General features: G+C 37.2%; 1 protein-coding gene across 1 annotated transcript in view; it reads left to right on the top strand.

Annotated features, from left to right (window-relative positions):
* The window catches only part of EEA1 (early endosome antigen 1), a 204,052-nt gene that overhangs the window by 18,797 nt on the left and 161,336 nt on the right, over positions 1–23,919 (top strand). Inside the window, exons 4-7 of the mRNA XM_042781687.1 lie at positions 7,299–7,353; positions 7,447–7,512; positions 9,599–9,638; positions 14,245–14,358. Coding sequence (XP_042637621.1) covers positions 7,299–7,353; positions 7,447–7,512; positions 9,599–9,638; positions 14,245–14,358 — 275 coding nt within the window. The remainder of the gene's footprint in view (positions 1–7,298; positions 7,354–7,446; positions 7,513–9,598; positions 9,639–14,244; positions 14,359–23,919) is intronic.

Raw genomic sequence — 23,919 nt, 5'->3', positions numbered from 1 at the left:
GGTCAATGACATGAGACAAAGTATATGTGAACTGCTGTATGAAAAGTGAATTTACTCTGTAAATCTTCACCCAAATCCTAATAAAAAAAAAAGAAGATACTTCTTGGTTTGTTAATGTGCTGTAAAAGTTTTATGACCATTTAACTTTGTGGTTGATGGTCATTGTTCTTCAGAGAAACAGAACCTTTATCTGATGACATATTGCATTGGGCAGATGTGCTGCAAAAGATCTCTTTACAGTGTTAAAGTGCAAAGATTGCACTTGAAGACTGAGGTGCACCTGACCCAAACCATGGTATTTTCAGTCACCTCATAACATGCCAAAGCTGGAAAATGAATAAGGAAGACCAAAGAAGAATTGATGCATTTGAATTACGGTGTTGGTGAAGAATATTGAATGTATCATGGACTGCCAGAAGAACAAACAAATCTGTCCTGGATGAATAGGTCTTACATGATAAATCCAGTTAATAAACCTATGGATATCTTCTTGTACAGTATACCAAGGCAGTTCTGGCATTACAACTTTTTTTAATGTAGACCAACTTTTGGTTCATGATTCAGCCCACCAACAAAAACAGATTGTTAGGGCCTGTTTTAACTTCTTGAGCTGCAACAGTAAATGTATTATCTCTGCTTAGGGAGCCCATTTAAATAAATTTGGCTGATCCAACTTTATGTTCTTTCCACCATTATCCCATACTCTTACTATCCATTCTAATAACATATTACCTAGATTTCTGTTTCTGTAAACTGGAGACATCATGAATTTCTTGTGGACTATAATGCATCGCTTCATGCCACACCTTTTGAGGCTTGTTGGGGCTTGAGTCTAGTTATATGTCTGGAAGCAAAGGAGGTGGTGGAGGTAGGTCTTGAAGAGAATCAGCAGTGTCTCTTGCAAGGCAACTACTCAGGAGAGGTCATTATAAATTCCACAGAGACTAAACAGGACTGACCTCCTCAGATGGGTGGTAGTGTTGATCTTGTTGGCAAGGAAGACTCAGTAGAATTTAATGTGCTCTGTTTCATCAGTATCTACCCATATGTTCCCACCATTTCAGTTTTCAGGATCCCTTCATAATCAGTGCAGCAAATTGACAACAAACAGTTGGATTGTAATTCAGCCCCTCACAGGATGAGACTCTGGGTTTGCTTTTCAAAATGTGAGTTCTGTGGCTTCAGAGATAAGAATTCATTTTGGGACATCCAAAGGTGCTTTCAGATCATTTATGTGGAGCTTGGGCTGGAGCTCATCCTTTTCTTTCCCTATTGTCTCTTGTGTAGTTAGAAACAACCATCCATTCTTATTATACTCATTAGTTTGACAAAAATGTTCCAGGATATCTAATACATGCCCAACCATGACTATACCTTTTATAAATATTTGGCTGTAGTTATCCAGTGGTGGTATTTTGTGTATTTCTGTTGCTGCATCACACCATGGATTATCAGTGCCCTCTCTGGAAATAGTCATCAGTGCTTTTCAATCTAATCAGATTAGAGAACCAATTGCAAACATGCCAGAGTCAATTCATAAAAATCGTTTAGGTTCTTTCTTCTACTACCAAAATCTGTATCAGTCAAGATTCTTCAGAGAAACAGAATTGGCTCATATGTTTGGAAGGGCTGGCAAATATGAAATCTGCAGGCAAGTTGACAGGCTAGAAATGCAGGCAGGAGTTGCTCTTTATATTTTCTTCTAAACCTGCTCCTTGTCTACTATTACTTTTTTTGGTGAATGGCAACATTATCTGTCTAGATACTAAAGTCAGAAACTTGGGTGAATCCATTTTTACATACCTTCCTCTGCATCTCCCATCTAAACTGTCATAGAGTTTAGTTAATTCTGTCTCCTTAACAGCTTCATATTCTTTTATATACTCATTGCTACATTTTATTTTAGGCCTCATCATCTCTCACTCAAAAATGGTTTTCAGTATTTATAGCTGGCTCTCTGTCTTCAATTTTACACCACTCCCTTTAATTCTTTACACTGCTGTCAGAGTCATATTCTTAAATACAAATTGGATTGCTTTGCCCTAAATAGTAATTTTCAGTAGTGTCTCTTTGCTAATGGAATAGTTATGCCTATTTCTCCATACTTATTTCTTACTGTACCTCTTTTTCTTATCCTCCTGTACCTCTCCAGTCTCTGACAATCACATTGCACACCCTGGTGATGCAATGGTTAAGCAGTTGGCTCTAACTGAAAAGTTGCTGGTACAAATCTACCAGTGGATCTATGGGAAAAAAGATCTGGTGACCGACCTGCTACTGTAAGGATTATAGCCAAAGAAACTCAGTGGGTATTCTACTCTGTCTTGTAGAGTCACTATGAGTCAGATCGATTTAATGACACATCTGACTATGAGCTGGATATGTCTTTTAGACCAAAAGTCCATATGACTTGAGTGGGCCATGAGACCTTTTCATCATGTTGTTGTTGTTGTTAGGTGCTGTCGAGTCATCTCTGACTTATAGTGACTCTATGCACAGCAGAACAAAATACCACCCAGTCCCACGTCAGCACCGTGATCCCTGCTATACTTGAGCCCATCGCCACAGCCACTCTGTCAGTCCATCTTGTTGAGGGCCTTTCCTTCTTTCATCATATTTCATACCAGTGAAATAGCTGGAATGTGATGCATTAGTAGGGTTTTTTTTTTTTTTTTTTTTTTTACCAGGTTTTTAAAATGTATGTATATCAGTTTCCTTTGGCTGTTGTAACAGAGTGCCATGAACTGGGTGACTTAAAACAGCAGAAATTTTTTCTGTCACAGTTCTGGAGGCCAGAAGTCCAAAAATCAAAGGGTCAGCAGTGCCATGATCTCTCTGAAGGCTCTAAGGGAGGGATTCTTCTTTGCCTCTTAGAGCTTCTGGTAGTTCCAGGAGTTTCTTACTTGTACCAGCATAACTCCAGAATCTTTCTTCATCTTCATGTCACCATCTTCTCTTTGTGTCTGTGTCTCTTCTACTCTTTTTACAAGGATACTAGTCATATTAGATTATGGCTCACCTTACTCTCCAGTGTGACTTCATATTAATTACATCTGAAGAAGATAGGTACTGGAGGTTAGGACTTCAACATATCTTTTTTAGGGACACAATAACATTATAGGTAGCATGTACATAGTACAGAATTTGTATGATTTAAAAATTACATGGTAAAAATTGACTCCTTGCCACCCCTTTTCTTTAGCCATTCCTTATTATCAGTTTCTTATGTATTCTTCCAGAGATATTCTATGCATATGTAAACTTATATAATAATAAATATTATATAACCAAAAAACAAACCAAAATCACTGCCATTTAGTCGATTCAGACTCACAGCAACCCCTTTGGGTTTCCAAGGTGGTAAATCTTTATGGAAGTAGATTGCCCAATTTTCCTTCCATGGAGTGGCTAGTGGGTTTGAACTGACAACCTTCTGGTTAGAAGTCATATACCTTAGGCCCTATGCCACCAGAGCTCCTTAAATATAATATATATTATATAATAATATATAATATAAATATTAGGGAAAATCATATGTGAGCTGGACAATGAATAGGGAAGACTGAAGAAGAGTTGATGCTTTTGAGTTGTGGTGTTGGTGAAGAATATTGAAAGTACCATGGACTGCCAAAAGAACTAACAGATCTATCCTAGAAGAAGTGCAGCTGGGATGCTTCTTGGAAGTGAGAACGGTCAGACTTCGTCTTACCTACTTTGGTCATGTTGTCAGAAGGGGTCATTCCTTGGAGAAGGATATCATGCTTGGGAAACTGGAAGGTCAATGAAAAAGAGGAAGGTCCTTGATGAGATGAATTGACAAGGTGGCTGCAACGATGGGGTCAAGTTTAGCAAGGTTTATGAGGCTGGCACAGGTCTGGGCAGTGTTTTATTTTGTTCAGTACATAGAGTCACTGTGGGTCGGAGCCAATTTGATGGCACCTGACAACAGCAACAACTACATAAAATAGATTATAAATAATAATATATTGTTATATAGTAAATAAATATTAGGGAAAAATTAAGCCACACATACACATGTCCATTTTACCATAAAGAGTAAGTGACTTATGGTTGATAGATTGCCCAATCTTCCTTCCAAGGAGTGGCTGGTGGGTTTGAACCACAAGCCTTCTGCTTAGTAGTCAGATGCCTTAGGCACTATGCCACCAGAGTTCCTAGTTGATATATAGCTTTTATAAATCTTATTATTTCATAGAATCACATTAGAGATAGAGACAGAGAGAGATAGGAACACACAGAAGCAAAATAGACAAATGAAAATTCCATAAAAGATAAATTTTAAGAGGCAACAAAAGTAGCAGGTTTCCATTATCTTATTTTATTTTAGCTTTCAGAGGATTAAAGACTTTACCTTAAAGTTCACCTCCATCATGAAGCTGTTTTTGGGTCCTCTAGGTAGAAGTAACCACTATCTTTATGCCTTTTTTATTTCTATCCAAGAACTAATGATTTATTACATGTTATTTTTTACATGTGCTTCTCCCATTAGAGTGAACAGTTTGGAGTTATGCACAGGCAATAACAGCTCTGGTGGCATAGTGCCTAAGGCATTTGACTGCTAACCAGAAGGTTGGTGGTTCAAACCCACCAGCCACTCCGCAGAAGGAAGACTGGGCAATCTACTTCCGTAAAGAATTACCACCTCAGAAACCCAAAGGGTGTCACTATGAGTCGGAATGGACTCTGTGGCAGTTAGTGACAACATAAGCAATAACTGTTAAATAATGAATGAGTTCTTTACATATGAATAGCTACAAAAGGTAGAGGAGTCATTTCCCCATCTTTTACATTTTCTCTTTGTTGGCAGTTTACTTCCTTTTCTGCTGTTAACCTTATTTTACAGAAGAAGCTGACTGTGTGCCTTTGCTTGCTACCCTGCCCATCCTACAGTGTAATTCTTCCACTAATATGTCCTGTTTTCTTTTACTTTGCTCTTATATACTTGTTCCGAAGTAGATTTGGCCTTAAAATCAATTCATTTGAGAATTCTTAATCAACTTCTTTTCCCATTTCAATTCTTTTGTTGTCTAATATGACAGTTACTGGGAACTCTGGTGGTATAGTGCCTAAGGCATTTGGCTGCTGACCAGAAGGCTAGCAGTTTAAACCCATAGTGCTCCTTGGAAGGAAGGTTGGGCAATCTACTTCCGTAGTGATACTGCCTTGGAAACCCAAGGAGGGGTTGCTATGAGTCAGATCTGACTTGACAGCAGTGAATTTTTTTTTTTTTTTTAAAGACAGTTACTGGTAGTGGCATGGAACAAGGAGTGTTCCTTTTTCTACTGTTTATAACCTAATGGAAGATATGTCCCTGACATCCAGAATAATAATCTCAAATGTGCTTTGTCATGAAATTTCTTTCAACTTTATTCTTTAAATTATTTGCATAAAAAAGTTTTTATGACCAATAAAGTAGTAGTTTCTTTCATGTCAAAACACACACACATACACACACACAGGGCTTTGAAGAAACCTTATTCCAAAATCTGACTTTTAAAAACTATTACCAGATGTCAATTCTGAAAACGCTATCAACTGTAGTTTTTCTTTCCAATTCATAAGAATATTGTCATGTAATCTTTTGCAGGAGCATTTCATATTCTGAATAACATTTCTCATGGAACCTCTCTCCCCTACATCAGGACCTAGTGTTATTTACTGCTTACTATTCTTTCTTATACTGACACTTAGGTTCTAAGTGAGGGGGATAACATATGAGAAGGTTCTCAGACAGAAAAAGCAGGTCAAATTCAAGGAACCAAAAGAAACCAATGTTTCTGAGTAATGTTGCTATAGCTAAGTGAATGAGGGAGATACAGTGATAAGCAATAAACAGGCAAGGCCTAGATTGTTAATGAGTTTGGATTTTGTGCTAATTGGAATAGGAAGCCATTGGTGCTTATTGTTGGTAAGCTAATGGGGAGATATTTTGTTTCTGGCTTTGGCACTTGACTCCCAGTTACATCATTATTTATATGCGAAAATGATTTTCTGTTTATAAACAATTCAGTGCATTTTCTAAGGGTTTAATATACATGCTACTATGCATAAAATCTATAGTAGTTTTCTTTTTAAAGAAAGATATTTGAGAAAATTAGAATATTATAATCACTGATGCAGTTCAATGGACTGCTTCTATATGGTCTTTCCAGCCATGATCTTGTAACACCCACTAAATGATTTGGTGAAACTATGCAGTTAAGAAGCTTCTGACCCACCAAGGGGATTAGATAGCTTGCTAATGATGCAAATAAGGTGCATGGCATCCTTGTGGAGGGTGGAAGCATACAAATAAGGTGTATGGAATCCTAAGAGGGGATTGGTTAGTTTTATCATCCTCCTAGGCTTAAAATGAACCATCCCAGGGTGGGAAGGGGAGACTTCACTACCACCAAGGAAAGACGGGAGTGGAGCAAGGTCTAAAATACCTTGGATCTCTGTGCTGAGAACCTCCTAGGCTCAAGGACAGGGAGAGCTATAAAACTGGAGATGATGCAAGCTGGTGAGAAGGGGTGGCAGAGAAATGGCAGTAGCAGAACCAGGAGACTGGTGAGATGCCACACTGGACACAGAACAAGGCAGTTACAGTCAGTATGCCAACCCATGGAGCTTTGAGAAAGCTGAGCACCTTTGAGTAGGAGACTTGCTGGTGGAGTGGGATGCCTCTGGGTACTTCGTGTAGTGAGGCTTGCCAGCCCACCAAACAAGAGAGCTTAGTGCCTTCAGGCTCTGGCTTGTAGGCAGAGTGGGGGTACCTATGGACACTTATTGGTGGAGCTAAAGAGCTTTGTAACACTTGCCTGAGCAGGGCAGAGGCCAAACTGAGTGGCCTAGGGCCAGAGAGAGAATCACTTGCAAACATAGCTGAGAAGAGGCTGACCTAACTGAAAAACTACCCTGAGTCATTTCTGGTCCTGAATTGTAACCTTGTTATTTCCCTAAGAATCTCCATAATTGCGAGCATTGTCTGTGAGTTCTGTGTGGCCATTTCAATGAATCATCATTTCCAGCAGAGACGTAGAGTGCCATGGGAGGGATAGTTAGTATAGGAATTGGTAAAAATGTTAGAGAGAGGTGGGTATGTCTGACGTCTGGCTCACAGGGATCAGCCTTGGGCTGTTCATACTCATTTTCTTTCCCTGTTATGAAATTAGAGCAGATCAGTTGCCCCCTCCACTCTACTGCCATTTTTATAACTGGCTATGATTTGTTAATAGATCGAGTCATTAATTAAAGGACATTAACCATTAATTCCTTTTTCTTCCATATATGTTTAGAGATGATATTACGCTACTCAGACAAGAAGTCCAAGACCTACAGGCTTCATTGAAGGTTAGAATAAAAAAAGTATAATTGTTTGTTTTCAGTATTTCAGATAATAAATTAAAAAAAATACTAAGTAAATAGTTTTTTTTTCCCCACTAGGAAGAAAAATGGTACTCAGATGAATTAAAGAAAGAACTAGAAAAATTTCAACGGTTGCAGCAGCAAGTAATTTCTTTCAAATCCTTCAAGCATGTTTATTAGTTTATTATCATTGTTGAAAATTAAGTATAATACTCACTTATAAGCAGGTGACTTGATATAAATAACTTTCTAATTTGTTTCCCAGTGTTAAATAGCCTATATCATATGATCTTTGCAATTTTAATGACTGCATGGAAATATATGGGGAGTGCAGATGTAACTTCTTATAGGTGCCTCTGTTAAAGAATCAGTTACCTTAAAAATTGTTTTTTATGCCAGGCTACTTTATTTTAATTGTCTAGCAGCATACTTGAATGGCTGTAACATATAGATTCAAACAGTAGTGAGCCTCTTCAAAGGAGGTATATTTGTGGCAAATTGGAAATAACTAGAATGTCTGTTGGTAGAAGAAGGACTATTCTTTACCTATTTACAATTTTTGTTAGTGAAGCTTGTTTAAAAACATGAAAAAAATGTCCCATTAATGATAGGTTTTGAAAAAACAGAACAAGAGGTGTGTGTATGTGTGTGTACCTGTGTGTGTGTAGCTCTGGTAGTGTAGTCGTTAAGGCATTTGCCTGCTAAACAAAAGGTCTGTGGTTCAAACCCACTAGCTGCTCTGCAGAAGAAAGATGAGGCAGTCTGCTTCCATAAAGATTTATAGCCTTGGAAATCCGTGGGGATTGCTATGAGTTGGAATCAACTGGATAGCAGTGAGTTTACACACATACACACACACTTTTACTTTACATTAAAATAACAGAAAAAAACATAAATCATTTTTATCAAAAGTGGTTATCTATGAGTGTGGGATTATTTTTAATGGCTTAGATTGTTTATATTTCAGTGTATTTCCTAAATAAATGCCTTGTGTTTTTTGTACCAAAATGATACTGATTTTTATACTAAAATTACATAAAGAATCAAAGAATAATGAATTTTACCAAATCCATTGTATCATTTTGATTTTTAGGAGTAAAGTGGGTACACTTTAAAATAGTTCCAATATTTTGCTAAAGTAATTGACTAATTACTTTATGCATTATATCTTAGCACACTGTGGTTCTTACTCAGCCTTCTCTTTTCTTTGTATCAAGAATTGTCATTGGCTGGAAAAGACAAAAACAAATAAATGTATATCAGTTTTATTACTACTTGGCTTCTCTAATTGTGGATACTGTTAATAACAAAGAGCCTGCTAGTAATCTAAGATACTGATAGTTAATTTATTCGTGTTTTACCTAGATGCCATTAACAATTTATCAAACATGGGCTGTATTATTTTCTCTACCTGAAAACAGAGAGGAAATTGTTTACTACATTTGAGGTGACTATTTCCCATTTAATTGATTGAATAAATTCTCCACAGTGCAATGTGTAAATTATTTTGGTAGGAAATTTACCTTTTGGGGGAAAAGGTATTTTAAGTATTGATGATTCTTTGCAAATAATATATTTAATTCCAATGTACAAGAAAGTAAAAACACAAATATATTGTGAGATGCCTTATTAAAGTGTTTCAGATGTTTATAATTGTTTTAAACATGAGAATAATGCCAAGGCAGTATATTATTTTGTTTCAAATGTACAGGATGAATTACACCTTATGAAATATACTTTCTAACTTTGCTTCTTTTAAAGGTGATTTATAATTGTGAATTAAAAGTGTCTACTTTCAAAAACAAATTTGTTAGTGAGAGTTCAATGGCGTAATTTAGCCTACATGCAAATTTTCAGTTATTATAGGATTGACTCTTATCTACCAACTTAAGTATCTGCTTTAAAATCTCTGTTTATATTATGATTTACATGATATATTTATTACTAGTTTCATGGAATTTAAGCTGCATCTATTCTAAGGCCTATAATAATTTCACTTATCTTAATTAATTCTGTCTTAGTACCAGTGAACTGCAGTTAGATTGTTAATACCAGTCTACCTCGTGGTACCTTAGAGATCTGAAAGAATGTCAGCTGATTGAACTTTAATTTTCACCAAAATCATATTACTTATCTGACAGAATATGACTTTTAGAGATTTTTAACATTGACAGTTGTAACAGTATTGTCTTTTTCTTTTAATATGTTTATGTCTTTTGTTTTCATTGAGGAGTCTAAACCTGATGGATTGGTGGCTGATTCATCATCAGGTAAATTTATTTAAAGCAGAGATACATTATTTTTCTTTTTTCCTTTGATGGCTGCTAAATTAATATTTTTTTCAGGTTATATATTATAGCTCTAAAAGAGTAAAAATAATGGTCATATTCTAGGTTTAGAAAGTTACCTGTGGACATTATAAATTAATAAACCAGCTAAAATTTTAGTGATTTTTAGATTACTATTTTCTAAAGTTAGAAATAAGCATCCAGAATATTACATTGAAACAATTGTTTACCAGCACTCATCTGTCAGTTTGTTATATTCTGGTGGCTTGCATGTTGCTGTGAGGCTGGAGGCTATACCACAAGTATTTCAAATACCAGCAGGGTCACTTGTGATAGACAGGATTCAGCAGAGCTTCCAGATGTAGACAGACTGAGAAGAAGGATGGGGCCATCCACATCTGAAAAAACTAGCCATTGAAAATCTTATGAATAGCATTGAGTCACTATCTGCTATATTACTGGAAAAATTTACGAATAGCTGTGAAACATTGTCTGATATAGTACTCAAAGATAAGCCCCTCAGGTTGGAAAGCACTCAAAATATGACTGGGAAAGAGCTGCCTCCCCAAAGTAGAGTCGACTTTAATGAGGTGGATAGAGTAAATCTTTTGAGACCTTCATTTGCAGATGGGGAATGACTCAATATGTGAAGGCACAGCTGCAAACATTTGTTAATAATCATAACATGGAATGTATAAAGTACTGGAAGTTGTCAAAAATGAAATGGAGCAGATAAAGATCAATATCATAGGCATTAGGGAGCTGAAATGGACTGGTATTGGTCATTTTGAATCAAACAATCATATGATCTATGCTGAGAATGACATATTGAAGAGGAACAGCATCACATTCATCATCAAAAAGAACATCTCAAGATCTATCCTGAAGTACGATACTGTCAGTGATAGAATAATATCCAATAATATCTTGTAGATACAAGAAAGACCAGTTAATAATACTGTTATTCAAATTTACACATCAACTACTAAAACCAAAGATGAAGAAATGGAAGATTTTTACCAGCTTCTACAGTCTGAAATTGACCAAACATGCAATCAGAAGTATTGATTATTATTGGAGATTGGAATGTGAAAGTAGGAAACAAATATGAGTCATCAATAGTGGGAAAATATGGCCTTGTTGATAGAAATGATAGTGGAATCACATGATAGAATTTTGCAAGACCAATGACTTATTCATTGCAAATAGCTTTATCAGCAACATAATAGTGGCTATCCACATAGACCTGTCCAGATGAAATACACAGGAATCAGATTGACTACATCTGTGGAAAAAGGTGATGGAGAAGCTCAGTATCATCAGTCAGAACAAGGCCAGGAGTTGAATGTGGAACAAACCATCAATTGTTCATATGCACGGTCAAGTTGACGCTAAAGAAAATAAGTCCACAAGACTCAAAATACAAGCTTGATTATATCCTAGCTGAATTTAGAGACCATCTGAAGAATAGATTTGTTACATAGAACGCTAATGAGTTGAACACCGCACAAGTTGTGGGATGACATCAAGAACATCATACATGAAGAAAGCAAAGGCCATTAAAAGACAGGAAAGGAAGAAAACAATGAATGTCATAAGAGACTATGAAACTTGCTCTTGAATGGAGAGTAGCTAAGCAAATGGAAGAAATGCTGAAATAAAAGAACTGAACAGAAGATTTCAAAGGGCAGCTCGAGAAGACAAAGTCAAGTATTATAACGAAATATGCAAAGACCTGGAGTTAGAAAACCAAAAGGGAAGAACACGGTAGGCATTACTCAAACTGAAAGAACTGGAGAGGAAATTCAAACCTCAAGTTGCAATATTGAAAGATTCTACGGGCAAAATTTTTCATGATGCAGGAAGAATCAAAAGAAGATGGAAGGAATACACAGTCACTGTATCAAAAAGAATTGGTCAGTGTCCAACTATTTCAGGAGGTAGCATACGATCAAGAACCAATGGTACTGAAGGAAGAAGTGGAAGCTTCACTGAAGGAATTGGTGAAAAACAGGCTTTCAGGAATTGATGGAATACCCATTGAGATATTTCAACAAATGGATGTAGTGCTATAGGCACTTTCTCATCTATGCCAAGAAATTTGGAAGACAGGTACCTCGCCAACTGACTGGAAGAGATCGATATTTGTACCCATTCCAAAGAAAGGTGATCCAATAGAATGTGGAATTTATCAAACAATATCATTAATATTACATATCATTGATATTACACTAATATCAATATCAAAATCTTGAAGATAACTAAAAAATGGTTACAGCAGTATATTGACAGGGAAATCTAGAAATGTGAACTGGATTCAGAAGACATGTGAAATGAAGGATATCATTGCTGATGTCAGATGGATCTTAGCTGAAAGCAGAGAATACCAGAAAGATGTCTACCCATTTTTATTGACTATGCAAAGATATTCGACTGTGTGGATCATAACAAATTATGGATAACATTGGGAAGAATGTGAACTCCAGAACACTTAATTGTTCATATGAGGAACCTGTATATAGATCAAGAGGCCGTTGTTTGAACAGAACGACATGATACTGCTTGATTTAAAATCAGGAAGGATGTACGCCAGGGTTGGTATCATCATATTTATGCAGTCTGTGCTGAACAAATAATCTAGAAGCTGGACTCTATAAAGAAGGATGTGGTGTCAGGATTAGAGGAAGAACAATTAACAACCAGTGATAGGCAGATGACACAGCCTTGCTTGCTGAAAGTGAAGAAGACTTGAAGCACTTACTGATGAAGATCAAAGATTACAGTTTTCAGTATGGATTACACTTCAACATAAAGAAAACAAAAATCTTCGCACTTGGACCAATAAGTGATATCATGATAAAGGGAGCAAAGATTGAAGTTGTCTGGGATTTCATTTTACTTGGATTCAAAGTCAACACCCATGGAAGCAGAAGTCAGGAAACCAGATGTTGTATTGTACCAGGAAGTCTGCAAAGATCTTTTCTCTTTTTTTTTTTTTGAGTCAATTCTAATTCATAGCAATCCTATAGGACAGAGTCAAACTGCCCCATTGGATTTCCAAGGCTGTAAATCTTTTTTTTTTTTTTTTTTTAATTGAGAATTGGGTGAAAATTTACAGAACAAATTCACTTTCCATACAGCAGTTCACATATACTTTGTCTTATGACATTGACCACAATTCACTGAATACAACAGCTCCCCTCCCACTTCCTCCTGACAGTCACCTCTTCCCTGTGTCCATTTCTCCATGCACCCCTGCCCCCTGAGCTGTCTCCCTGTGCATAAACAGCCTCTCTTTCTCCCTTGATTGTTCTCTCCAAGGAGTGTATCTACCTCAGGCAAATGTTCAACTCCCATGCCTGCCCTTTGCTTGGCTGGAAGCCACAGGTGTGGGTTCAATTCCAGATCTGAAGGGCAGCTGGGGGCCATAGTCTCAGTGGTTCCACCAGGCTCTATCAGACCAGCAAACCTGGTCCCCTTGCAAAAGTTCTTTTTAAAGTGTTAAGAAGCAAAGATGTCACTTGAAAACTAAAGTGCACCTAACCCAAGCCATGGTATTTTCAGTCGCCTTATATGCATGTGAAAACTGGACAGTGAATACAAAAAGAGTTGATGCTTTTGAGCTGTGGTGTAGGTGGAGAATACTGAAAGTACCATGGACTTCCAGAAGAATGAACAAATCTGTCCTGGAAGAAGTGCACTGGGAATGCTTCTTGGCAGGTAGAATGGCCAGACTTTGTCTCACTTACTTTGGTCATGTTGTGAGAAGGGACCATTCTCTGGAGAAGGATATTATGCTTGGTAAAGTGGAGGGTCAGTGAAGATTGGGAAGACCCTCAATGAGATGGATTTACACAGTGGCTACAATGATGGGCTCAAACATAGCAAGGATTGTGAGGATGGCACAAAACTGGGCAGTCTTTTGTTCTGTCATATGTGGGGTTGCTGTGGGTCAGAGCTGACTCAGTGGCACCTAACAACAATATGGTTGTTTAGCCTAAGTTTACATGCATTTTAAGGAATGTATACTCTTCTTGCTTAGAAATGCAATGATGAAGCTAGTCTCTGTGCAGCTGTCTTACTGGAGGAATACTCAATGAATATTGTACATTGTTTTGAGGATGCTTGTATCTATTTTCTCTCTGAAATACCTTTCCTTTATGTGAGTGAAGTATTAGGAATTGACTATTTTAATTCATTAGTTTATTCAAAACCTTGATCATTCTTAAGCCATTTCTAATTTTATCATACTTTGTAACTAATTATCAGAGAAGCTGATTATATTCCTTTATGGTCAGTTGGCCGTTAGAGAATAACAACTCATATGCAAAGTCAAAACAAGTTTAAACAAATATTTGCAGATTATTGGGAGTGATTCTAAATATTCCTTTCATTTGTTTAAAATATTGGTAAACTATAACTTGTGCCTTAACTGAGTCATAGTTGCTTTATTTCTCAGATGTGAAAATAACTTTTTTTGTAACTGGGTAAGACTCATATTGATTTAACTCCTACAATGATTATCAGTAATTACAATTTAATAAATGTAATTAACATTCTATTTGAATAACTGTTATACCTTTTGTAGAGCTACAATCTTTGGAACAACAATTAGAAGAAGCCCAAACAGAAAATTTTAATATTAAGCAAATGAAAGACTTATTTGAGCAGAAAGCAGCCCAACTTGCTACTGAAATTGCAGGTAAATTGAATCAGAATTTTTTAGTAAATAAATCAATCTTATCTTTTCACTATTATGTATCTGAGACGTAAACGTGGTATGTTAATGTGATAAGGCAATTGTTGATTGATAGACTGTTGTGTTGGTTAGTGGAATTTAATGATATTAGGGTTGCTATGTAATTTAATTTCATTTCTCTTCCCCTTCACCTTATCCCTCAAAGGACTTGTTTTTCTCTGTAGAATTCTTTTGAATTTAATGAAGGTGAATTTTCTTTTGTACTATGCTTAAGATTATCCTACAAAGTATAATAGTAACATTTTTCTGGTTATATTTTTTGTTTCTAATGTTTTATTGTGATTTGGGTGAAAGTTTACAGAGCAAATTGGTTTTCAGTTCAACAATTCATACACATTTTGTTCTGTGACATTGATAGCAATCCCCCCAGTGTAACAGCATTTTTCCACTGCTTCTCTGTGTGTATCATTTCCATTCATTCTTCTTTCCTATCCCTTCCTGCCTTCTGAGTTTATCCCTGGCCAAATACTATCCTTTCAGTCTCCTACTGTTGATTGTTCTAGGGAATGTATATGTTCTGGTTACCTAGTGCCTCTCTGACAAGAATATACCACAAATGGGATAGCTTGAACAAATAGGAGTTTATTCTTACAATTTGGAGTCTTTAAGTCCAAGTTCAAAGTGCCAGGCTATAGGGGCTGGGTGAAAGCCCCTCAACCTTGGGGTTCAGCTCTGCTTCCTGCTCCTGGCCCACTGGAGCTAGAGGCTTTTCTTCACTCAGACAGCTGCTGGCTGCTGAGACTGCCAAGCCCAAGGTTGACAAGTAAAAGGCACAGTCCTGATGTTACCAAACAACACAGCAGGCCATTAATTCAAGTCCACTGAAAGTCTAAAGGTCAGTAGAGCATGACAAGCTGCTGAACAATGACATGGCTGCATGCAGGGTTCAAGCATGCCATAAGCTAGAGACCGCTCCCCAAAACTTCTCCTTATATACAGGAAGCAAACCACATCCCTAAGGCAGCTACTAAGCTGCTTAGAGTATATTCCACCATGGAATTGATTACCAGTCTCATCATGGGGAATACTGCATCCAGCTGCCCAGCCACTCAACCAGGCCTAGCCAGGTTGACACACAAACTTCACCACCACAGTATACCTCCTTCGTGTTGCTGTTCACCTCATAGGCTTGTCTGTTGTTTGAAAATTGAGCCAGTTGGGTGAGTTCCAGTCCTGAAAGGTATCTAAGGGCCATAATCTTTAAGGTTCTACCAATCTCTATCAGACAAGTAAGCTTGGTCGTTTTTATGATTTTGAATTTTCTTCCACATTTTCTCTCACTCTTTCCAGGATTTTGTAGTCAGCAGTGGTAGCCGGGCACCATCTTGTTCTTCTGGTCTCAGGGTCTTGGAGGCTGGGTTCTTTGTGGTCCATGAGGCCTTTGGACTAATTATTTTCTTGAATCTTTGATTTTTATCACTCTTCCACACTCTAGATGGGGAGAGACCAATAGTTGCACCTTAGCTAGCTGCTTATAAGTTTTTAAGACCCCCGTTGCTATTCACTGAAGTGTGATGTAGAACATTGTCTTTGTGGACTGTGCTATGTGAATTAACCTTTGTATCCCTGAGGCTATGGTTCTGAGTTCCCATACCCAGTAACTAGTTCCCTCAAGGTGTTTGGTTATGGCTAAGAAGTTTTCATAACTTTGCCCCCATATGCTTTACTTTATTCATCAATATATTTGAAGCATATGTATATACCATATGTAGAAATATCCTCTGTCAAACCTGTATATCACATTCCCACATCTGTTTAGCTTACATGTGTATATATGTATCCACTCATAGATTATGTTTATTACACTTATTGCAGGATTGGATATGTAATAGTGTTTGCCTGTGTTGCCTTTAACTCTTGTACTCTAGTGCTTTGCTTGTCTGGAGTTGCTTTCTTTTCCATATAAAGTTGCTAATTAGATTTTCCATTTCTGTAAAGAATGATGATGGAATTTGTATCAGGATTGCATTATATCTGTAGATTGCTTTGGGTTGTATTGACATTTTCACAGTGTCAAGTCTTCATATTCATGAGCATGGTATATTCTTCCATTTAGGTAGGTATTTTTCTTTCTTTTTTGTTTTTAATAGTAGCATTTTATACTTCCCTTTGTGTAGATCTTTGGTATCTCTGATTCTACTGAGATTTATTCCTAAGTACTTCGTGTTTTGTGTGGCTATTGTAAATGATACTGTTTTCCTGATTTCCTTTTTGGAGCTCTCTGTTAGTGTACAGGAATCTGACTGATTTTTCTGTGTTGATCTTATACCTGCCACTTTGCTAAATCCTTATTAGTTCCAATAGTTTTTTTTTAATTGAGTCTCTGAGATTTTCTATATATAGGATCATATCATCTGCAGATAGTTTTACTTCTTCGCCAATTTGTATGCCTTTTATTTCCCTTCCCTTATTGCTCTGACTAGGACTTACAATGCAATATTGAATAGACATGAGAGTAAAGGACATTCTTGTCTGGTTCCCATTTGCAAGGGGAATATTTTCAGTCTCTTTCCTTTGAGAATAATGTTGACCATTTGTTTTGTGTACAAACCCTTATTTATATTGAGGAATTTCCCTTCTAATCCTATTTTTCTGAGGATTTTTATCAAGAATGAGTGTGGGATTTTGTGAAATGCCTTTTCTTCATCAATTGATGTAATCATATGTTTCTTTTCCTTTGTTTTATTATGCAGTGGATTTCATTGATTGTTTTTCTAATGTTGAACCATCCTTACATACCTGGTATGACTCCCACATGGTAATGATATATTATTTTTTGATAATGTTGTTGGATTCTGTGGGCTAGAAGTTTGTTGAGAATTTTTGTATTTATGTTCATGATGTATATTGTTCTATTGATAAATTTCTTTTTCAGTGGTGTCTCACCCAGGTTTTAGTATCATAGTCATGTTTGCTTTATAGAATGAGTTAGGAAGTATTCCATCTTTTTCTATGTTATAGAATAGTTTGAGTAGTATTGGTGTCAGCTCTTTGATAGAATTCCCCATTGAAGCCATCTGGCCCAGGAATTATTTTTGTTGGTAGTTTTTTTAAATGATTGTCTTCAGTTTCTACTTTTGTCACATGTCTGTTCCTGTTTTTTACATCAAATTGTGTTAGTTTGGGTAGGTAGTGTGTTTCTAGAAATTTGTCCATTTCTACTAGGTTTACAAATTTATTGGACTATAGTTCTTCATTGTATTCTGTTATTATCCTTTTTATTTTCTGTAAGTTCTGTTGTGATATCAGCTATGTCATTTCTTATTCAAATTATTTGTATCTTTTCCTTTGTCAGATTTTCCAGTAGTTTGTCAGTTGTATTAGTCCTTTCAAAGAACTTCTAGTCTTGTTTATTCTTTCTGTTGTTTTTTTGTTTCATTTATTTCAGTTGAATATTTATGATTTCCTTTCATCTAGTGATGTTGACTTTTTTGCTCTTCTGTTGTAATTGTTAGGAGATGTTGGATTAAAGTACTGATTTCTTTCTTTCTTCTGTTCTGGTATGTGCACTTATTGCTATACTTTATCTTCTGAACACTGCTGGTGCTGTGTTCCAAAGATTTTGATATTTTGTGTTTACATTCTTGTTTGATTCAATTTTTTTTTTCCAATTTCATTGTTTATTTGTTCAATTACCCAGTCGTTTTCAAGGAGGATATTGTTCAGTTTCTTTGTATTTGATTTTTTTCCCTTGGTCTTTCATTAGACTATTATAGCATTGTGATCTGAGAAGATGATTTTTAGTATTTCATGTTTTTAAATTTATGAAGCTTGCTTTCTGACCTAGCATATAGTCTGTTCTGGAGAATGTTCCATGTGCACTGAAAAAGAATGTATATTGTGCTGTTGTTTGGTGGAGTGTTCTGTATATGTCATTGAGGTCAAGTTGGTTGCTTGTGTTATTCAAGTCTTCTCTATCTTTGTTGAATTTCTTTCTAGTTCTTTCTTTCACCAAAAGTGGTATATTAAAGTCTCCTACTATTATTGTGGCTGCCACATTTTTTGTACTGTGGTGGCTTGGTTGTTGCTATGATGCTGGAAGCTGTGCCACTGGTATTTGAAATACCAGCAGGGTCAATCAGGGTAGACATGTTTCAGCAGAGCTTCCAGACTAAGACAGACTAGGAAGAAGGATGTGGCAGTCAACTTCTGAAAAAACTGGCCACTGATAACTTTATGAATAACAGTGAAACATTGCCTGATATAAAGTTGGAAAAACTTATGAGTAACAATGAAACATTATCTGATATAGTACCAGATGATGAGCCCCTCAGGTTGGGAGCACTCAAAATATGACTGGGAAGTCAAAGTAGAATCTTCAAAGTAGAGTTGACCTTGATGATGTGGCTGGAGTAAAGCTTTCAGGACCTTCATTAGCTGATGTGGCATGACTCAAAATGAGAAGAAATAGCTGCTGGTATCCATTAATATTCAAATGTGGAATAGAGATCATGGGGATAGAGCATGGTTTGAAATTATGAAAGGTGTGCATCATAGCTGTATCCTTTCACTATACTTACTGTGTTTGCTGAACAAGTAATCTGAGAAGCTGGATTATATGAAGAGGAACAGGAGAAGGACCCATTAACAATCTGTGATATGCATATGACACTACCTTGCTTGCTGAAAGTGAAGAAGATATGACGCACTTACTGATGAAGATCAAAGACTACAGTCTTCAGTATGGCTCACACTTCAACTTGAAGAAAATTAAAATCCTCACAACTGAACTAATAAGCAACATTATGATAAATAGAGGAAAGATTGAAGTTGTTAAGGATTTCATTTTACTTGGTTCCACAATCAAAATTCATGAAGCATCAGTCAAGAATTCAAAGGATGTATTGTACTGGACAAATCTGCAAAAGACCTCATTAAAGTCTCTATAAAGATGTCATGTTGAGGATTAAAATGTTCCTGAGCGAATCCATGGTCTGTTCAATAGCCTCATATGGGTGTGAGAAGTGGACAGTGAATATGGAAGACTGCAGAAGAACTGATGATGTATTTGAATTCTGGTGTTGGTGAATAATATTGAAAATATCATGGACTGCCAGAAGAATGAACAAACCTGTACTGGAGTAAGTGTAGCGAGAGTGTTCCTTGGGAGTGAGAATGGCCAGACTTTGTCTTTTGTACTTAGGTCATGTTATCAGAAGGGACCATTCCTTGGAGAGTGATAACATGTTTGGTAAAGTAGAGGGTCAGCAAGAAAGGGTAAGATCCTCAACAAAATTGATTGACACAGTGGCTGCAACAGTGGGCTCAAGCATAGCAAGGATTGTGGGGATGGTGTAGGACTGGAAATTGTTCTGTTCTGTTGTCCATAGGGTTGTTGTGAGTCGGAATTAACTTGATGGCAACTAACAACAATAACATTATTCTAGGGTTGTCTATTTCCCTTTTCAGTTCTGTTAGTTTTATTTGTGTATTTTGGAACTCTTTCACTGTGTGTCTAGATATTTATTGTGGTTATGTCTTCTTTTTGGATTGAGCCTTTCATCAATATCTAATGTCCTTCCTTGTCTCTTTTATTTGTTTTTCTCTTAAAGTCTTGCTCAAATAATTTCTTTTAGAAGGATCAGTATAACACTGGTCCCTATGAGGTGGAGATTAAAGATATGAAAAATTTCCAACTTTTCAAAGTGCTGTAGCACTTCATCATCCCTTACATCAACTCCCTCCTCTTCCCTGTAACACCCCTCCTCCTGTCTTGGAGTTCTGTATTTTGCTGTAATGTCTCACCACAAAAAACAAACAAACAAACAAACAAACAAAAAACTCCCGTTAAGTCATATCCAACTCATAGCGACCCCTCCTTGTGTTTCTGAGGTGGTATCACTACAGAAGTAGATTGCCCAACCTTCCTTCCAAGGAGTGGCTGGTTGGTTTGAACCCCCAGCCTTCTGGTTAGCAGTCAAATGTCTTAGGCACTACACCACCAGAGGGTCTCACAGAACTTACAAACTGCTAAGGAAATGGCTTATGTGGTGATGGAGGTTGGCAAGTCCCAGATCTCTTGGTCAGGTGTTGATCTGGATGATTCTCCCCATTCAACGTGGTTGCAGGGACTGATAAACCAAAATTGGCAGGTCAGACGCCTGGCTGTTGTTTCAAGTCTGGGACTGTGATACTGATGAACCAAATACAGGATCCAAAGCAAGAGAGAGAACTTTGCCAGAACATTCATACATATTCCCTCAAGGAAACCAAGTCATCACCCTTCAGCAAGGTGGGACTCATGATGCATTCCACTCTAATCCTTCCTCATCAGCACAGCAGACAACTCACCCCAAAATGGAAACTATAACCATAGGCATAGCAGATAGGATTACAATACACCACAAAATGGAGGACTATGGCTAGAAAGGCCATATTAAGCAATTCACTACACTGCAAGTCTATTTTATTATAAATTAAAATTGTCACTCCTACTCTTTTTTTAGGAGCTCTGGTGGCATAGTGCCTAAGACACTTGACTGCTAACAAGAAGGCTGGTGGTTCAAACCCACCAGCCACTCCTCGGAAGGAAGGTTGGGCAATCTACTGCCATAGTGATACTGCCTTGGAAACCCAAGGAGGGGTCGCTATGAGTTGGGTCCAATTCTACAGCACATGACAACAACAACAATAACTCCTTTTTCAATACCATTTGCTTCATATGTTTTTCCAGCCTGTGATTTTTAGCTTATATTTAGCTTTGTGTCTAAAGGTGTGTCTGTGTAGACAGCATATTGATGGGTCCTTTTTTTTTTTATCCGTTCTACTACTGTTTATTTCTTGACTTGTGCATTTAATCCATTTCCATTAAATGTACTTATCGATAAGTAAGAACACGGTGATGTTATTTTGCTGTTATTTTTACATATGTGTGGTGCTTATTGTTTCGTTGTTTCATATATTTTGAACTGTGTTGAGTTCATTTAGTTTATGGATTTTCTTAGTATTTCCTTCATTGCTATTGTTTTAGTGTTGATAATCTTTATGACTTTCTTTTCCTTTTGGTGAGAATGTTTGTTCATTTTCTTTGAGGTACCGTGTAAAACAGTAAAACAGTCTGTTATGTCTTGATATTGTCTTCACTTTTTCTCCTTTTTCAAGTTCAATAACTACACCATTTATTTCCTCTTTTTGCTTTTTAGTTGTCATTGTTTACAAGTTTACGTTTCTGTTCCTATTTTCAGCCTTGTAGTTTTATTTTATTTTTGAAAGTTGAACATCTGGGTGGATTTCTGGATGATGTTGTCATGTGTTATTTATTTATTTATCTATTTATTTATTTTTATTGTGATTTGGGTGAAAGTTTACAGAGCAGATTCCATACAGCAGTTCACATACATGTTGTCTGATGACATTGACAGTTTACCCCAGTGCAACACCTCCCCTCCCACGACTTCCCGATAGTTACCTCTTCCCTGTGTCCATCCCTCCATGCACTCCTGCCCCCTGAACTGTCTCCCTGTGCATAAACAGCCTTCTTTCTCCCATGATTATTCTCTCCAAGGGATGTATCAGGTACATGTTCAACTCTTACGCCTGTCTTTTATTTGGCTGAAAGCCACAGGTGTGGGTTCAATTGCAGACCTGAAGGGCAGCTAGGGACCATAGTCTCAGTGGTTCTACCAGGCTCTATCAGACCAGCAAACCTGGTCTCCCTTTTTTTTTTTTTCCCCAAATGATTTTGAGTTTTGTTCCACATTGTTCTCCCTCTCTATCAAGGATCGCCTACATAGATCTCCCTCTGAGTGGTTGACAGTGGTAGCCGGGCACCATCTAGTTCTTCTGGTCTCATAGTCGTATAGGCTGTGGATCGCATGGTGTACCAGTTGCAAGGACAGATTGTTTCCATGAATCTTTCATTTTCTTCATTCTTCTTTGCTCTGGATTAGGAGAGACCCATTGCTGCATCTAGATGGCTGCTTGCAAGCTTTTAAGATCCTAGTCGCTACTCACCAAAGTAGGAGATGGAACAATGTTTTGTGTAGCATGTCATGCCAATTGAGCTTGATGACCCCTGTGACTATGGTCCTGAGCCCACAGGTTCAACTGCTCAGTCCCTCTGGGTAAGCTGGCTGTGACCAAGAAGTGACTACAAGCTTGTCCCTTGTCATCTTACTCTACCCCTGGTAGTTCTACAGAACATACACATACACTTGTAGAACCTTTGTCTGCCAACCCTATACATGGTCTTGGTTACAGGGCCTGCTGCATAGACATACCTAATAGTTTAGCCTGTCCACCCATCTACCCACCCATATACTCATGTTTGCTTTCACTGACAACACAGTGCTGTATGTGCAAAAGGATTCATTTTTGTTGTCTACACCTCCCATGTACCTCTCTATGTCTTCCTCCTCCTCAGCGCCACCATGTTGATACTCACATTTGGTACATTGCCCTTCTTTTCACCCAAATCAATACTTATGTCTACCTATCTAGTAGTGATCCCTACCCTACCCTCCCACACCTGGTAACCCACAAAGAAAATTTTCTTCCATATATAAAATAAACTGTTCCTTGACTTTTTACAATAATGGACTAATACAATATTTGTCCTTCTGTGATTGACTTATTTCACTCAGCATAATGTCTTCCAGGTTCATTCATGTTATGTGGTGATTTGAAGATTCTACATTATTCTTTAGGGTTTCATAGTGCTCCATTGTGTGTATGTACCACAGTTTGGTTATCCATTCCTCAGTTGATGGACACCTAGATTGTTTCCAGTTTTTTGCTATTGTAAATAGTGCTGCAATGAACATGGGTGTATATATGTCTGTTCTTGTCATGGCTCACTTTTTTAGGATATATACCTGGTAATGGAATGGCTGGACCAAATGGTATTTTTATTTCCAACTTTTGAATGAATTGCCACAGTGGTTGTGCCATATTCCAGTCCCACCAGCAGTGTATGAGAGTACCAGTCTCTCCACATCCTTGTTAGCATTTGTTATTTTCTGTCTTGTTGAACTTTGCTGTTAGTGCTGGGACAAGATGGTATCTCGTTGTTTAGATTTGCATCTCTCTAATGACTAATGATCATGAGCATTTCTTCATATGTTTGTTGGCCACCTGAATATCTTCCTTGGTGAAGTGTCTGTTCATGTCTTCTTCCCATTTTTAAATTGGATTATTTGTCTTTTTGTTACTGAGGTGTTGGAGTTTTCTATAAATTCTAGAGATGAGTCCCTTGTCAGATATGTCATTGCCGAATATTCTTGCCCAATCTGTAGGTTCTCTTTTGACTGTTTTGGAGAAGTCTTTGGAAGCACATACAAATTTAATTTTTAGAAGGTCCCATTCATCTAGTTTCTCTTCTGCTGATTGTTTATTTTGGTTATGCTTGATAGTCTATTTCTGCCATATATTAGAGCCCCTAAATCTGCACCTAGTTTTTCCTTGAGGAACTGTATAGTTTTAGGTTTCACATTTAAGTCTTTGATCCATCTGAAGTTAGTTTTTGTGTATGGTGTGAGGTACAGATCAAGTTTCATTTTTCTGCAA

Source organism: Orycteropus afer, unplaced genomic scaffold, assembly GCF_000298275.1.
Source record: "Orycteropus afer afer isolate SDZICR_OR568_19922 unplaced genomic scaffold, OryAfe1.0 scaffold00151, whole genome shotgun sequence".
Taxonomy (NCBI): Eukaryota; Metazoa; Chordata; class Mammalia; order Tubulidentata; family Orycteropodidae; genus Orycteropus; species Orycteropus afer.
This window is presented reverse-complemented; position numbering and strand designations above follow the sequence as displayed.